Source organism: Coturnix japonica, chromosome 2 (genome assembly GCF_054131305.1).
Source record: "Coturnix japonica strain WE chromosome 2, WE-NBRP24, whole genome shotgun sequence".
NCBI classification, from domain to species: Eukaryota; Metazoa; Chordata; class Aves; order Galliformes; family Phasianidae; genus Coturnix; species Coturnix japonica.
Window position 1 is genome coordinate 47,558,687 of NC_140664.1, and position 17,903 is coordinate 47,576,589.

The window sequence follows — 17,903 nt, forward strand, 5'->3', positions numbered from 1 at the left end:
TGAAATAATGCTTTCTAATGTTCTTCTCCCTTCTTAAAAGTCAGGAAAAAATAGGAAAGAAAGCAATTTTATTGAAGTATGAGAAGGACTATTGATTTATTATTGAACTAGACAAACTGAGATCTGCAAAATGCTCTCTATTTTTTCTCCTGAAAATATGAAATGCAGACGGCATTGTTTTAATGATTCCTGTACTGAATGCCCTTAACTCATGTTCTGCATAAGCTGCAGCTTTCAGACCTTTTTGCCAACATAAGGAGTCTGCCTGGAAAGGCTTCTTGGGGCAGTTGTAGGATGTTGTTCCAATCTGCACTTGACTGCCTGTGTGAACCTGCTTTCCCAATAAAAGTCAGTATATTCCAGAACAACTGGTGCATTTTCAGAGATTGATTGTTGATTACTGTTGATTCTTTAATGATAAGCCCATGTTATCTGAAACCAGAAATTACCAAATAGTTGCTGCAAAAAGTTAACTATTCCAATTTCTCAATAGAGAAAACCGTTTCATCTTTGGATAGGATAGTCAAGCTGTCTTTACTTGTCACGATAAACACAGTATGCAAACCGCATTAAAGTTGAATTTCCTTTAGATAATATTGTATATTCTCTGATAGAGTTTCACCTGTATGACCTCAGAATTCAGTAAGCATCTCTCTCAATACCTCCTTTTCTTATCTGCCACTCACATGGTACCACGTTTAGTTTTCACAAGAGTTGTGATCAGTGAAAACAAAGCAGTTTCTGTCTCTAGCCGCATCAGCATTGACTAAAGGCAGTAGCAGCATAGTGGATAAAAGTCAATTCTGTTTCCATGATGTCTCCTTTATTCTTTTCTCCAGAAAATTCCAAGTTCTGATAGAGAACCTCTGCTTTTCACCTGGAAGCTCCCAGCACTTTTCAAACTGCTCTAGTTTTCCTTCACCAAAATCTTTCACATGCCTGATGCCATTATCTAGACATCACCAGTTTCAATCACTCAATACTTTTTGCTATTTCTCTGTGCCTTTCTCCTTTTAACACAAGCAATTTGTTCTGCTTCTCTGTTAATGCTATTCTTCTTGTGGCCTTCTATCACCTTTTCTAGATTCCATTATACCACATTCCAAGAAGTACTCAGCGATTGAGGAAAAAGGGAGGAGAATGACATGGAAAAAGGGAGGAGAATGACATGTAAATGTATTTGTTGCACTCTATCTGTAGATCACATTAGGTCTGTAGGCAGAAATTGCCAGCCTCCTTGCTGTGTAGCAATTTCTGTGTCTTCCACACTAATCAAGTTGCTGTCCTGAAATAAAGTTCTTTGACTACTTAGAGCTGTGCTCTATTCCTGGAGGATCCGATGGATTACACTGAAATATAACGTTCCTATTCAGTATGGAGATGTGGTGCTACCACAAAATCATTTTATGTCATAGAGATGAATCTCTGTGTAAATTTTATGGGCACAGGCAACAGCCATGTGTCTATACCCTTCCAGCAAAGCAATGGCGTTGTATTGCACAGCCAACATACACTTTACTCCCATATCCTCCTGTATTCTGATAGCTGTTCAACAAACAGACCATGAAATGAATTATTCATCGTGGGTGGGCAGTGGGTTGAGCCCTGGCCATGAGCCAAACTGACCTCTTACATTCTTCACATGCACGAGCTTTTAAATCACAATTCTGGTAATGCTGCTGTGAGGTTGCAGTCTGAGGCGTGCACTCTCAGTCTCACTGCTGCAGATTGATTTTCTAAAAGAAAAGTTATCATTTCTCTATGAGTAAATGTTGTCTTTCCCTTCTAGTTCCTGACCTCAGAGTATTCTGCTCAGGAGGGGATTCTTCAGCTGCTGTTGTGCTGTTGGTATCAGACCGCATTCCTCTAGTGGCAGTACCCATCTGCCCTTGAGTGTTACAGATTGTCTTGTTAAAAATAAGCCAGGCATTGTCAAGCTGTATTTCTGCCATCCTCTTTGTTACCAGCTGATGGAACTGGGAGGAACGGTGATCTTCTCCTTGCATGTGTAATCTGAGAGGATCATTTGTCAAGCAGTCCAGAAGTGGTATGCTGGTTTGGTTTGGACATGTGTAGCAGATGAATAGGATCAATGATAGAGAGTGAAGGGTGGCAGCCAGGAGCCACTCACAACCATGGAAAAGGGCAAGAAAGAAAACTGTGACTCACCTGTGAAACCCAGGACCTGGCTGTAGCAATTTATAATTGATTTTAGCTGCAAAATTATTGTTATAAGTGTTTCTCACACTGAGATGAATCACTTTTACTTGAAAAGTTATCCATTTCATCTCAAATACTTAGCAGGTCCTAAATAACTGACAGTCTAGGCAGGACTCCAACCCCTGTTCTTAGTGGTCTATTATTATTATTATTATTATTATTTTCTCGGAGGATAAAACAATGAGAAGTTATTCTGTGTAACAGAACCTGAACCTACCCTTCCCCCCCACACACACTGCAGTACAGATCTCAGCTGTCAAGTGCTGCAAGGTGTTTTACTCCAGTGTCTTAAGGAGGCTGACAGGGTGGGATATGATCCCATGTGAGCGCTCTTTTGCTTTAGTGATAAAGAAGAGAAAATTCTAGGACAGATACATTGATTGTGCTTGGATCTGGCTGGCAGAATGCTAAAGGCATAATGTATAATGCTAATGCTAGACTTCAAAAAAAGAAATGAACTGATGAAGTTTTTTATCTGCATAAAAATCTTTGGGGAAGTCAAAACTGCAGTCTGTCGGAATGAATTTTGGAATGATTTCATGATACTGATTAGAATGAAACAACTCCTGTTGAAATTTGTAATCCATAACTGTGTAACACAGGGTAAATACACTCTGCACGAGTCTCAGAATACATCTGGGGGGTATTGTGGGCAGTTTGATGAAAAAAAACAGCTCAAAGATCAGCAGCACTGAAGACAACAAACAGAATGTAGTGATCTGTTAGAATGACCAGTGCAGAAAGCATCAAACACTGCTGCACAAATGCAAGGCCGTGGTTGGAATTCTGTCACTCCTCATTTCACAGAAGCTGCCATAGAGATAGCAGACAGAGAACATGCTTTTACACATGATAATCTTTAGCATAATGACTGAACTCCAAAGGCAAGAGTGCAATATCACAGATTCATCATCCTCTTACAGCTGTACACACACTAACAAATAACAGAGAATATGCATTGCAGCAAAAATGTGTCTTCATTCTGTTCTTCAAACAAAATCTCTGCTCTTCCCCAAGATCTCTGATGTATGGGGTTGAACACAGAAACATTTCTGACTTGATTTTTTATTGCCGTACTCTTTTGTCTGCAGTTGTAGGAAAGCATTAATCTAGATGTTTTAGTGACTTGTTGAACACATAGTGCAGCCTATTCTCTGGATCTATTTGTTTATGTAGCTAAGAGACCTATTAACAGTGGAAGTTAAAAACACAGCCACACCAAACACACATTCAGCCTGACATAACAGGCAGGTACATGCCTCTCTCTTCTACAGCTGCTACAGCTGTTGCATAAAAATCACTACGACTGACCCTGAGAAAAGTCATGGGTGAGTTACTGTTAGCACTGAGGCTACGCACAGGCAGAAACAAAAGGCTGAAAGAAAATACTCATTTACAAAGGACAAAAAATGTGTTACAGATGAAAAGACAATAAGGCTCCCAGTGCAGGAAAATGCAAGGGTGACTGAACTCAGCCATGTTAATATTCATGGCTGGACTTTCAGGTTTTTTTCATTTGACTTGTCAAACTGAGAAAAGCGTGTGAAAATGGAGCTAGAAACACTTCTCCGTCAGATGGTGGAATTCCTCTGGTGCTGCTTCGAGCACTTTGAGACATTTCTTCCATAAACATATTCAACCTTGTCCTGGTGTAGCAACCTTTGCTTTAACATCACTTGGGTCAGACCGCATGTTGAGGGCACAAATAACAGCGGTACCTCCACTGGGAACTACAGTTTCTAAGCGCACTAGTGAGCAGCATTAAAACAAACCCCAAAGTGCTGTGTTTGAGCACTGGTGGCAATCAGTGACAGTACAGCTTGCACAGCAATAAGCCTAATCTAGGAACAAAACAGGAAACTGTTTGAGCGCTGTATGAAATACAGTGACTTCTCCAGGCAAAATAGAAATAATAAACACTCCAAAATACCTATTATAAGTGTGTGTGCTGACTTTAGCCTTATTTGACTGCCTGCTTTCGTGTGTATTGTTGTTTCCCTTCCCATTTTGTAAGATCACCCTGTCTAGTTCCAGGGCTGTTTCTGCATTCTTCTGCAGCTGCACTGTCTCTGGAACTCATGTGCCTCTGTCAGACTTTGTCACAGTCTGTTGGCAGATTGAGAAGGTGGTCATGGAGATACATGGACACACACTCGGAACAGAGCATGACTTCCCATTTTTTTGTTTCCTCAGGAAGCTTGGAATGGGGGGGGGGAGGGAGGGAAGTAAAGTAAAACAAAACAAAGGAGCCAAACCATTGTAAGATACATATATTTTTAACTTACATGAAAACTGAAGAGGAACTACACTCACCCTGGGACTTTCCTGCTCTAGGAGGCCATGGGGTAAGTAGCATTTACCAGCCTACCAAAAGCTGTCAATGGATCTGCTCTGTGCATTTTTTTAATTGCTTTGGTCATTACTGTAAGTGCTAACAAGTTTTATAATGCTTCATAATCCTTGTTGATATCCTTACATACCAAAATACAGCACATAGTCATTCTGAAAAAGGAAACAGTAACTAACACGTTAACTGTTCTGCTACAACATGAATTTTACTCCAGCTTCTCAAAACTCCTCCAGTAAATAAAATTAGCCCTAGCAACAACCCTCATACAAACACGAGCATGTTTCCTGAAAAGCAGGAAGCAGCCTGACAATCATATCATATGAGCAGCTAAATACAGAAGAACTTTTCTGGTTTTGTTTTGGTTATTTTATTTTGCCAGGACATCAAAGTGCATTTCCATGTGACCTTGTAGGAGATGACTATTGCCTGGTCTGCTCTTGATGGAAAATCCTTCTTCTCTATTACACAGGTGATTTACACATTTTATCCTACCTTGTGAAATAGGGATCATATAATTTACTGACTCTGTTAGGTTGGAAACGACCCTTAAGAGCATCACAGAATCACACAGAATCACAGAATGACCCGGGTTGGAAGAGACCTCAAGGATCATGTAGTTCCAACCCCCCTGCCGCCGTAAAGCTAACACTGCTAAGTCCACCATCAAACCATGTCCCGAGGTGTCATATCTACATTAATTGTCTTGCAGGTCACAGAGTGTTCCTATGTTCCTCTGTTTATAGGTTGAATCCCATTGACTCAATCAGATGGAGCATACAGAGAGGCATCTTTAAAGATGTTTAGGTGCCTTAAACTTCTGAGAAGCATTTACAGGGATTTTAAAATATATCCATAAGTATGGCAGCTAAGTTAATAGTATGATCTTGAAACGCCTAAGTACCTATGGAGGTGCAATGGGACAAAGACTATGAAGACTTACAGAGAATGCTTTTGTAGGTGATGGTTACAATGGCAAATCCAGCTTCTAAGTCAGCTGAACTACTAAGCAAACACAAGCCTGGATGAAAAGGATTCAAAGGCACATTTGCATTCAATGACCAACAAACGGGTGTTGCTTCTCAGATTACTAGCAAGAAAACACAGAGAAGCTGCAGGTTGATTCAGGTCTGGCTGTCTATTTAAATAGTTTTAAAATGCGTAAAAGTGAGATGCAAATTCTTTGGGTAAACTGTTGCTCAACTTCATCACACAGACAGTTCTGCAGGCTGGCACCTATTTCAGTTGATTGCTTTGTGTGTGTGGGAAAGTGGCTGAAGTTTCGGCCTCTGAACAATGTTTGACCAACTGCTGCTCTCAGATAGCAGAGAAACCTTTTGAAAAAGCCACTGGCTGGTACATACAGCTTTTCAGGAGGGATGAGGACTAAAGGTTCTACGACAGTATTCTCATTTCTTCTTATACCCCTCTACTGGTCTATATATGTTTACTTTCTGCCTACTATTTTTCATTCTAAAAAATATCATCTGATTCTAAAGGCTGCTGTTGGGTTACGTGATTGAAGACTTGCCTCTCTGAACAGTGAGCAACAATGGGAAGTGGAGGAGCCCAATAACATTCCCAAGGAATAGGAGCCTCTTACACTGAATCTTCCACAGGTGCACTTTCATAACTAATTTCTGGACCCAAGTAACAGAAGAGGTACGACTCTGTCCCTGATTGAGACTAGTAACAAGCAAAGCCCAGCTGACAAACTTAATGAAGTAGATAGGAAGAAAAAATCTAGAGATGGAATTTTTATAAATGGCATCCCAGAAGAGATGTGGAAAAACAGGCCTTCAAGATACATTCAAGGACATATAGATTTAAGCAAAGCCCAAGATGACCTCAACAGTCAGGCTGCTGAGCAAATGACTTGCTCATGGATGTCTTCCAAAAATGCAGAGACAGAGGGACATTTATTTGAGTCCTTCTGCAGAGAAAAAGGCACATAATATCCAGTCCTGTGGTGCTGGCTACTTGCAAGGCAAACGCACTAATCCTCCATTTGCTTCAGTGATGGCAGAACGAATCATGTGTGGGGGCTGCTCAGAGGTCATTAGCAAAAAGCTGCTGAAAAAAAGTTACAAAAAGACAAGGTTGGTTCCCGGAGTGTGTGATCCAGTTACCAGCCATGTCACAGCAATGTATGGGCAGGTAGGGAGGAAGAGACCTCCCAGCTTTGGTACAGATTTTGGGCTATTTGGGGCTCACATATTGATTTGTAGGGTTTATCTTGACTGTGTTCAGACTGGGAAGAGCACACAAGTTCCAGGCAGGCTACGTTTAATCTCACATCTTTCTTTAACCTAAGAAACTCATCCGGACGGTGAGGTTCTGCAGCCTCAATGCTAGTCTTGCTCAACAGAAGGGGTGCATTCAGATGTGCTCAGACAGATGAAAGCCTTCCTCCAGGGCTATGCAAGGAGCTGAAGAGCACTGAGGAGTCACAGCGGCAGATGGACCAGGTGAAATTCAAGGCTCCATTCCAACTCGAGCAGTTCTTTGACTCCACGCGGTGAGAATGAAGCTTGCAGGGTGAGGACACAACCCAGCTCCGGCTCCCACAAAGGGGCTGCTACCACCCCGCCATTCACCCACCCCCGCTCCCCGGAGGTAACGGTACGAGCCTCCATCGCCATCGGGCCGAACGGGGCGGTCCCGGGAGGGGGCGGCCATTGGAGCGGGCGGTGGAGAAAGAGGGAGGGGAGGCGGGGGTGGGGTGCGGGGCTTCAGAGCCCATAAAGCACCGCCCGCACGGGGCAGAGCCGGGTTGCGCGGCGGGACAGCGGGACGGGACGGCACCATGAGGGAGATCGTGCACATCCAGGCGGGCCAGTGCGGCAACCAGATCGGGACCAAGGTGAGCCGAGGGGAGCAGCCCTCCCGCCGCTCCGGGTGGTTGCAGGACGACAGGGAAGTTCAGCAGCTGTCGGTAAAAGGCGTCGGGGAACGCTGAAACCGACGGGATTTCTCGCTGCTATTCGCAAAGCGGTCGGGATGGGGCTGAACAGCGGGCACGGGGCGAAGGGTGGTCGAGAAGCCCCTCGCAGCTGTGTAACCCCGGGCGCTGTCGGGCAGCGCTGCAGGGAGGGGCCGGGAGCGCCTGGAATCCAGCAGCTGCCCCGGGCCGCGCTGCGTGGCCGTTTGAGCGCTGGGCAGGGCTACGGAGCTCGGGGAGTTCCCAACCCTCTCGTTCTCTCTCTTTTTTTTTTCCCCTGTCCTAGTTTTGGGAAGTGATAAGTGATGAGCATGGCATTGACCCAGCCGGAGGCTATGTCGGTGACTCAGCGCTGCAGCTGGAAAGGATCAATGTCTACTATAATGAATCATCTTGTAAGTGTGCGGTGGGGAGGGGTGCAGGGCGACGGGCTCCGTGAGAAGGGAGACGGGAATGTGGGAGAGAGCGGTGCTGGAAGCTGGAAGCGCTTCTGGCCGCCCTCCTCCCAGCATCAGCTGGCGGCTCCATCCCTAGGAGGAGAAAAGGGAGTGTCCCGATGGGCACAGCCTGCGTGGAAGTTCGTTAATCGCTCTTGCAAGGCGTGATTAATGCATCAGCTGTCTCTTATCCGTTGCCTCACGTTGAACTGTTGGTTTTGCCAGCCCATATCACAGATACAGCACGTAGTCTCTGTTTTCTGGGTTGAAAGAGTTGGGCCATAGGTAATGGTGATTCATTAATAAGGTACTAAAGGCACTAAAGTCCTTTGAGTCAGACTGGTGTTGGAAGGTATTGCTATGTAAGATGGGGACGGTGAGTCCTTTGGTCGTTGAGAATAACTTTGAGTGTTTTGTCTTCCATCCAGCTTAGTTTAACATATCTGTCTACAGATATGTTAAAGACATACGTACCTCTGTATATGTTAAATGCATATACATATGTATATGTATTGAGGGACATCATGTCTACATATCTACATGTTAAAACATATCTACAACATATAGATGTTGTATTGAGGGACATGGTGTAGTGGGAAGGATTGGTGATAGACGGATAGTTGGACTGGATGATCCTAGCAGTTGTTTCTAACCTTGGTGATTCTAAGATTCTATGGTATTATTTATTTTAGTTTCTTTGAGCAGTCCTTAATCTGTTGTTTGCCACCTGCACCAAATAACTCTTTCATTGACAGCAAGTCCTTCAAGCATGAAAAGTTGTTATGTGTTTTAGCATTGTTATGGTCTGAAGTTTTTGGGTGATCCATTGTGGAGCTGGGAATTGGGCCCATGATCCTTATGGATCCCGTGCAACTTGGGATATTCTATTATTTGGATGTAAATCCTCCACTCATTTCATTATACGCAGAACAGACTATCTACTTTATTATTCAACTATCTCTTTTTTCTATTCAGGCTTCCCTTCTTTATATCTAATCCTCAAAATGCTTACGGAATGTAATATTCCACTGGCATCAGATATCAAGTCTGTTGTTCAGTGAGAACTGTTTTGTGCCTATCATGCTTGGATTCGTCTTCCACTATGACTTCCTCTATAGGAAATATTTATCTATGTACAATCTGTATTAGACTAGTGATAAGCAATGTAATTGTATGTTAAACACTGTAACTGTTTCGGTATTTTCCAGAACATTAAGGGCATGCTTGTTTTTCTTTGTAGCCCAGAAATTCGTGCCAAGAGCAGTTTTGGTGGACTTGGAGCCGGGCACCATGGATAGTGTGCGATCTGGTCCTTTTGGGCAGCTCTTTCGGCCTGATAATTTCATCTTTGGTATGTGGATATCACTTAAAAAAGAAGAAAACAAAGTGAATGGTAAAAACAGCATATAAACAATATTGCCTCCCCCCTGTTCCAAAGTATTATTAGTACTGAAAAACTTGATTAGCTTAACAATCCATTTCCAGTTATCTGTAAGTCAACCAAAAGATGAAAGATGCCATTAACTGAAGAAGTCATTCTGCTGTTAATTGTTCTTTCAATTAGCAAACTACCTAAAGTTTCCTATGATAATCATCAGATAATGTACATTTGCTTTCAATAGATTTGAATGCTAATGAAATCCTGAGGCCAATTCTTTACTATTTACAACAAAATGCATGGAAATTCTGCAGGAAATGGAAAGCAGAGGGGGGAAAAAACGCAACCACAAACCAACCAGTTATTGACTTGAAATCACGTTAAATGCATGAACATGAGGTTGCTTAAAGGCTGTGTAATTTAACTCTTTCAATGGAGCCTTACAGAATAGCATAGTGCTAGAGGAATGCCAATGACACAATGGAAACCACTCTTAGAGCCAGTTAGTGGGGTATTTTCCATCATGATGAAGGAAAATCTGACAGCATGTGAGGAACTTCAGGTTCTGCAGTGTTCTTGGAGAAGGTTGTTCTGGCTTTTACTGTTTTACTTTGTGTTTTTGTAGTACTTCCCATGTAAACTTAAAGTGAATATTACCATGATTTAATTTCATAGCATCCTTACAAAGTACAGGAGTGCTATTGGTCCCTTTGCACTAAAGGAGAGGCAGAGTGTAAAAGGCAATAAAATAGCCACTCCAACAGGAAGTCTGAATGAGTGCTACCACGAGGGTGTTAGTGGCCTTCTGGTTTTCATGTCTGCACTAGCCATGCTTCCTCCTGCCAAAGCAAGCTTTGGTTTCAGCCTAGTTTGGTATATTGTGTTAACATAAAGAAGGAACAGTGCCAGGGACAGACAGACAAAAGATAAACATTGTTTGGGTGGTATGGAATAAACTGTAGCTCAACATCCCTCAGTTGAAGTAGGGAATAAGAAGCCATGGAATCATATTGAGCATTTAACTGACTTCTTTAGCTGAGTTCAGCTGAAGTTTTATTGCTAATTTTCTCCCATATGATCCATGACAATGATGCTAAGGGTCCCTTTCAAAAGTTCAAATTACAACATGTACAAGTTAGGTTGGTATAAAAAGTCATCGGCAGCTTTATGAGGCAAGTTTCTATATTCAGGTTTTTTCTTTGACTCCCTTTCTCCTGTGTGTACCACAGCAGCCCCTTAAAAGTGAATTGACACCATGCTTGGAAATACCTATGTTGGAACTTTGCATTTTGGCGTATCACCAGTAAAACCTGAGCAAAATCAATTTAGTATCTTTAACAATAGTCCAGTTCACTGCACTCCCTTCCTGACAAGCTAACAATGAACCAACAGCATGTGATGAACTCGTATCTGACGGAGGTCCCTGCCAGCATCAGGCACCGTCCTCCCAACCTGCTGAATAGTGCAGAATGGCTGCCTGAGTGCTGAAGTAATGATCTTCTGTATTAGAAGCCAACAAAGCACTTTGTTTTCTCTTTTAAAAATCCAGCCTGGACCCACAAAGGACATTGTGGCAGAGGCTGGCAGTTTCATAGTTGCTGTATGCCAGGCTGTTAGGGCTCATTCCGATGCAGAGGTTTGCAGCCACTGCATGCATATACACGTATGTGTGCATACCTGTAATGATAGCTGTGGACCGTCAATCAGAATTTCATTCAGTTATATAAAGTAGCTCATCACATGCACCAGGTACAGGGATTTTAGCTCAGGCCAGTGGGAGACTGAGGTGGATGCAGACATACTCCTTGTACTTCAGTGCTGCAGGGTACTGATGTAAGAGGTGAAGAAGCACAGGTGGAATGAACTTACTGTAGGAGAGCAGCAGGTATTTTGGCTCCCTAATGGCACAGAGTTGCCCACCAGTATCTGTTGTGAACAGTCTGATGTAACTATTTTTCTTGACCATTTTTCACTGATACACTTTTGCATTTCTCCTTCTTTTTTTGCCTACATCCTTGGTATCTCTTCCTGCATAGGTGTCTCTCCAGTTTAGGTTGCCTAAACTGATGATGATAAACACAAATGGCTGTTAGCCAGTCAAAGGAGCTGGCTTTCCCTCTCTAAATCAAATGCTCTGCACCAAACCTGATCACAACAGTCTTCTAAGCATTAGCATGCAAGCTACCAGTCTCTCTTCCTAGGTTTGTGTTTTATTTTGAGCAGTAGAGAGAGGAAAGGGAAGAAATAAGTTTTCAGAAAATAACTGCTATTTTTTGTCTGTTAGTCAAATGGCTTCCGTGCATGTGAAGCTCAACCTTACACATGAGCATTGGAGAAACAAACAGTGGTAGGAAGATCTGGTGGTACCAGCATCAGTTCTGGGATTACTTCTTGTAGACTTCCATTAGATTTCAGTAAGTGAACAGTGAGTAGAGGCAAAGATCTGCCAAGCCTTCAATTTTCAGTGTAGTATGTGATTTTCAGAGTCTTGGTAGGTACCTGGTAAGTGGGGGACATCCACTGGGGTTTCACAGAAAACATAGGAGACTCGAAGCAGGTGGCTGCTTAGTAGATGAGTGCAGTGTTAATACAGGAGCAACTGATAGTCCGGGGCTGGAGGGAAACAGATAGTTGTGGTGTAGGCAGCCACTGCTACAGTTAAACTGAATATAAATACAAAGGCCATGTTAATGCAATAAAGAGATGACAGTGATCATATGGGCTTCTGGGAGATCCTGTGGTGAGGATTAAGCCTGAGGAAGGACTGGTCCACTTCTGTGTTACATGTTTTACTTCCTAATTTATTTTGCAGACTAAGACAATGCAAATCAAGTCAGATGATTATTTTTCCCACAAACACAAAATTTCCACATTTTTGAGGAAAATTGCCATTTTTCTTTTTTTCTTTCCCCGTTCTTTGCTCCTATTCCCCATTCTCTCCTATTCTCTCACTGCCTGCTGGAGAAGAGCAATACAACATATGGGGGATGTTCTTCAAAGTATATTCTTAAGACTCAGAGTTTGGTTTTGAGATCCTTCTGCATCTGAAATAGCATTATTGTGTGCTGTGCAGATCTCTGTCTCTAGTAGGGGACCTGCTCAATCACACTGCAGGTGGTTGCAAGCCTATTTCATTCTGGAAGGATATTACTTTGTGCTTTGTCCAGCTGGACAGGAAGTGCTGACTTTCATAGATTCAAAGAGAGAAAAACACAGCAGCATATAGAACAATGCATCAACTAAGCAGATAAATCGTGAGGAAATTGAGCATTTTTTTTGCAGTGAAAATAAAGTGTGCCATATTTGAACAACACCCCAGCAAGCAGTTTTCCCAGAACTGTATGTTTGGCACCAGCACAGCAAGCTGGGAATTGAATTGGTGTAGGAAGGAAGGGAGGACTTGAAGAACCATGCAGAATGGATATATGTGATTGTGGAATTATTGCTCCTTCTGATGACTAATTACAAGAGTACTACTGACTGAATTTGGTAGCACAGGGTATGGATATAGTAGCCACGGTGAGGAACATGAGTTTTAAAGGCTGGTCCCCTGTTTAATCTTTGTTATCTAATAATAAAATAGCCATGTAGCAGAGAATCCAGATTATCCATCCTGAGTGGCCCATTAATGGCAAATGGAAGACAGGGGGAGAAAATGAAGGGCTTGTGAAATCTAAGTTTTCCAGTTTGGCAAGTTGCTTTGCAGACCCCAAAGAGTTTCTAGGGAAATCAGTAAATGTTAAATGGCACTCAGTTACCCCTGAATTTTTGGGATATCTTTCATGAAGCTTCTGTTGATCAGTATTTTCATTCAGGCTAGATAACCATTGATTGAAAATGTTGTTATAATTCTTTGATATAGTAGTTAAAAAGCTTTTGGAAGCTTGGCCTCATCCTTGAATGACAACAGTGCCTCCTATCTGAAAGTAGCAAATGTGAGAACAGTCCAAGAACCTTTCATTTAGAAATGTGCATCTGTGATTTAGCTTTTTATTCATCATGATCGCTATAAACAGAAAGCATTTAAATATAAACACTCTCTGTATGTTTATGGAATAAGCAGGGCTGGGAGTGTAAGAGCTTTCAAAACAAGGAGTCGGTGCCATCTTTGCATTTATGGAAAGTTAAATTCCAAAAAAGAAAATGCCACCCAAAGACATAAATGTAAACTATGGGGAATTTTTGAGGCAAAAGGAGTCTATATAAAAAAAACTTACATTGATATTACCAGAGATATTTGTAGGCAAAACTAAAGAGCAGCGATACTTACCTGTCAAATTTATAGCAGCTCATTTTTACGGGCGTGATGTGACTCCATTTGGTGCCCAAATGCTACCGATAACTTTGTATATTTTCTTTTCCTGTTGTGTATTGTTTTAGGACAAACTGGTGCTGGAAACAACTGGGCCAAAGGACACTATACAGAAGGGGCAGAGCTGGTTGATTCTGTACTTGATGTAGTGAGAAAAGAGTGTGAACACTGCGACTGCTTGCAAGGATTTCAGCTCACTCATTCCCTGGGAGGAGGGACGGGGTCTGGCATGGGAACCCTGCTCATCAGCAAAATACGAGAGGAATATCCTGACAGGATAATGAATACCTTCAGTGTAATGCCCTCTCCAAAGGTCTCTGATACAGTGGTGGAGCCTTATAATGCCACGCTCTCAGTCCACCAGCTGGTTGAAAACACAGATGAAACCTACTGCATTGACAATGAAGCTTTGTATGACATTTGCTTCCGCACCCTGAAGCTCACCACTCCAACGTATGGTGATTTAAACCACTTGGTTTCTGCTACCATGAGTGGGGTGACTACATCCCTGCGTTTTCCTGGCCAACTCAATGCTGATCTCCGGAAGCTGGCAGTGAATATGGTCCCATTCCCACGCCTTCACTTTTTCATGCCAGGTTTTGCTCCTTTGACTGCCCGAGGCAGCCAGCAATACCGAGCACTCACTGTTCCAGAGCTCACCCAGCAGATGTTCGATGCCAAAAATATGATGGCAGCCTGTGACCCGAGGCATGGGAGATATCTGACAGTGGCTACTGTCTTCCGTGGTCCTATGTCAATGAAGGAGGTTGACGAGCAGATGTTGGCCATCCAGAACAAGAACAGCAGTTACTTTGTGGAGTGGATCCCAAACAATGTGAAGGTGGCAGTGTGTGACATACCGCCTCGTGGCCTCAAGATGGCTTCCACATTCATTGGCAACAGTACAGCCATTCAAGAGCTCTTCAAAAGGATCTCGGAGCAATTTTCAGCCATGTTCAGGAGAAAGGCCTTCCTCCATTGGTTCACGGGAGAAGGAATGGATGAGATGGAATTTACAGAAGCAGAAAGCAACATGAATGATCTGGTGTCAGAGTATCAGCAATACCAGGAAGCTACAGTAAATGATGGAGAAGAAGCATTTGAAGATGATGAAGAAGAGGTCAATGAATAAAGAAATTAGGTATGCTGTTTTCCAGGCCAAATTCTCACATGTGGATTTCTAGTAATTAGGCTTATAAATCTGTATTTAGGCTTCAAAATGAGGGGGAAAAAACGGGAGCACGACTCTCACATATTAGAGCTGTTCTTCAGAGTCCATTGAGGTCACTGGGAACTGAGGACATTCAGCATTTCTGAAAATCGGGCTGTTTCTATTCACGGGACGTTCATGTAAGACTTCCGATTAAGAGTCTAAACACAGAGATTGGTAGTTTGGGATCTTTCTTTTATTCCAAACTTTGTCTTCCATAAAGTTTTACAAGAAAAGAAGTAATATGAAAATCTACAAAACAGAACTGCACTGTTTTCATCCAATTATGAGTAAGAAAATCTTGCGGGTTTAAAGTATTCATTCTGTACTGAGTATACAATACTGAACTGCCAGGAACAAAAATGCATTGGTAATAAAAAGGACAGAAAGTTTTTAACTGTTCTGTACAGTGATGACATTTGATTCAAATTCTATGAAAACAAAATAAAAAAGATTAATATCATCTCAAGCAGAAGTGTTCTGGGCAGTCAATGCTGTATTTATCCAGTGATGAGCTGCAGGCCAAGGGCTAAATTTATGCTATGTGACTTTTTCACTTGTTGGTGAGTAATGACAGGTTATATATATGAAATCTGTCCACTTGTGGTACGTTCCTTAAGGACCCTCTGGAAGCACAACATCTTGCAGTCCCCTGTCTTTCTGGCCATCACCAGGTAACTGTTTCTGGTTCCTGTCTCCACTCCACCTTGCCTACATACCTGAAATTTATGCTCTCCACAGCATGGTGGGAAAGGAGACTACATGTTGATGTATCTCGCTACCCCAGTGGGTTCTATGGACGTTCTAGAATTGCTGTGCAGACTGAGGTTAAAGTGAAGTACAACTATTTATGCATGGTAACCAAAACAGCTGGCAAAATGAAAGATGAACATTAATTTATCTATCTGCTCACATGACATCTGGAACTCTGTCTTGCACAACTGACTTGTTGCCTTGACAAAATGACTGTTGGGTGTTCGCTCTTTGTGCATACTTTGTACTTCTGGCCATATCAATTAAACAGCTCTTCTCCATTAGAGAGAGCTTCCACTGAAGAACACTCTGCCTTACATAGACTGTCTTATTTAGGTCAGTTTCCAGGCAACAAAACAAGCAAACAAAGGAAGAAAAACCCTCTGGAAATCCAAACTTTATGTGTTTCAGGAACTCTGCTCTTTTTTGCCTTGCTTTCTGAAGCACTTTCTAAGCAACAACTTTGCTCAATACTTAAAAAAAAAAAGAAACACTTTACAAATATAACTTCCAATGATCCATTGCTCCTAAAAATATCATAGATTGTTTTTAGTTTGGGATCTGGGGAATGAGGTTGTATTCCACACATAACTGCAAACCACACACGCTAAAGCTGTCTGCTCAGTTTCCTTCTATGTGGAACTGAAAGGAGCTTACTTCTAATCAAGTACAGGCAAAAGCACTAGCACAGCTGCTGCTGCTGGGTGAAGTAGGGGCAGCCATCTTTTAACCTCTGGAACTTCATTTCATCATAGTACAGAATTAATGAAGCTCCCAGCCACAAATTCTGATATTATTAATTAAAATACAACATAAAATGACAGGAATCTTAAACAACTGAGCATTCTCTTGGTGATCCAGCCTCTTTGCTTTTCATACACTGACTCAAAATCTAGAACACAGACTCTGAACCCATAGAACCCACAACTGACAACGTCCTCTGATTCTATTTTGACTCAGTCACTCTTTCACAAGTTTACTTACTTCCATCTGTTGGGTGTGAAGGCGGGACAACTTCACATCCCATTTAGAGCAACAGGAGACATCTTCCATGTGATGATTTTAGAAGAAAGCAAAAAGCCAAACAAGCCCAGGAACCTGCAGTGAGAACATCATTACCAGAGGGTCAGCTTGCATGAAAGCAATAAGAGACAAGGAAGTGGGAATGCTTCCTTTTCCTCTTCATTCAAGTGATTTTCTAATCATCTTTTTTTTAGTAACAGGTCTGTCAACATTTCCTTCAGCTGCATTTCTTTTCAGATAATTACTTTCTGCTCTTAGAAACTTCACTCTTCTTGTGAAATGAAGAGCCAGTCACCTCCTGTGAACAGTTAAGGCTGGAAGAGGGCCGGACCTGCTCCTCCTCCTAGCAAGACAAACAAACAGGGAAGGCAGCGGTTCTCTTCCCGCTGCACAAGCCTCTATTAGTTGAAGGATCGCTGCTAAACGTTTGCATACCAATATAATCTGACCTTACTGGCAGCCACATCACAGAGTAGACTTTGAAGTCTCAAATTTGCGTTGAGTCTAACCACCCTCTTTAAAGGAGCAGGTGAGGTAGATGGTTTATTTAGTTCTCATGTTTTTGCTTTGAATCCAAAATGCCAACACAGCCCGTTTCTGCCACTTTTGGCACAAAATACTGAAACTTACTGAGCTAAGACTACACAAAGTAAGTTGATGCTCTTTCTGGTCTGTTCATTTGCTTGTTTGAGGGAAGAGTCAAATGAGAAGTGAGGAAATTAAGACCTCCACAGCATAACTACATTTAATCCTCAGCACTGGCTACAAACTGCCTGTGAGAAATAAGATTTGTTCCACTAGATGGAAAATAGGGGCATAAACAAATGGCAGTAAGTACAGCTACATGTAAAGTACAACACTAAACCAGATGCAAATAAATTGGTTGCTACTTTGCCATGTCTGCCTGATGGAAGTTTTACAAACACAAGGACACAGTTAAGTGTGCTAACAGGACGTGATGCTCAGCTTACACAGAGCTGTACACGCTGCTCTCAGCACTGTCACGGGATGCACTGGGAGCAACAAGTTCATTACGTGACAAAACCACAACGATCCTGTTCTGAGACAACTTCAGTAAAGTCTCAGGGAGATGAAAACAGAGGACTGGAACCAACCCAAGATCTGCACCTGTTCTGTGCCAGCAGCTCAGCTTCGCATGGAAATAAGACCAGACAATTTGCAGTCTGCAATTAGATACAATCAGATATGTCTGCGTAACTTTTTGTTGCAAACCCTATAGAAGCTGCTGCACATTTTAATGGGGGACTGAGACTCTCTCCCC

The 17,903-nt window shown here is 42.4% G+C and overlaps 1 protein-coding gene across 2 annotated transcripts; it reads left to right on the forward strand.

Annotated features, from left to right (window-relative positions):
• The first annotated feature begins 7,337 nt into the window (after positions 1–7,337).
• Positions 7,338–15,314, forward strand: TUBB6 (tubulin beta 6 class V). Of its 2 annotated transcripts, XM_015855243.3 has the most exons (4): positions 7,338–7,430; positions 7,795–7,903; positions 9,186–9,296; positions 13,704–15,314. In XM_015855243.3, exons 1-4 carry the CDS (start codon positions 7,374–7,376, stop codon positions 14,765–14,767), a joined length of 1,341 nt encoding a protein of 446 aa, XP_015710729.2. In that variant the 5' UTR covers positions 7,338–7,373; the 3' UTR covers positions 14,768–15,314. The 2 variants fall into 2 exon arrangements, with proteins under 2 accessions (XP_015710729.2, XP_085395878.1); XM_085539752.1 differs by lacking the exon at positions 9,186–9,296.
• Positions 15,315–17,903: the final 2,589 nt, after the last annotated feature.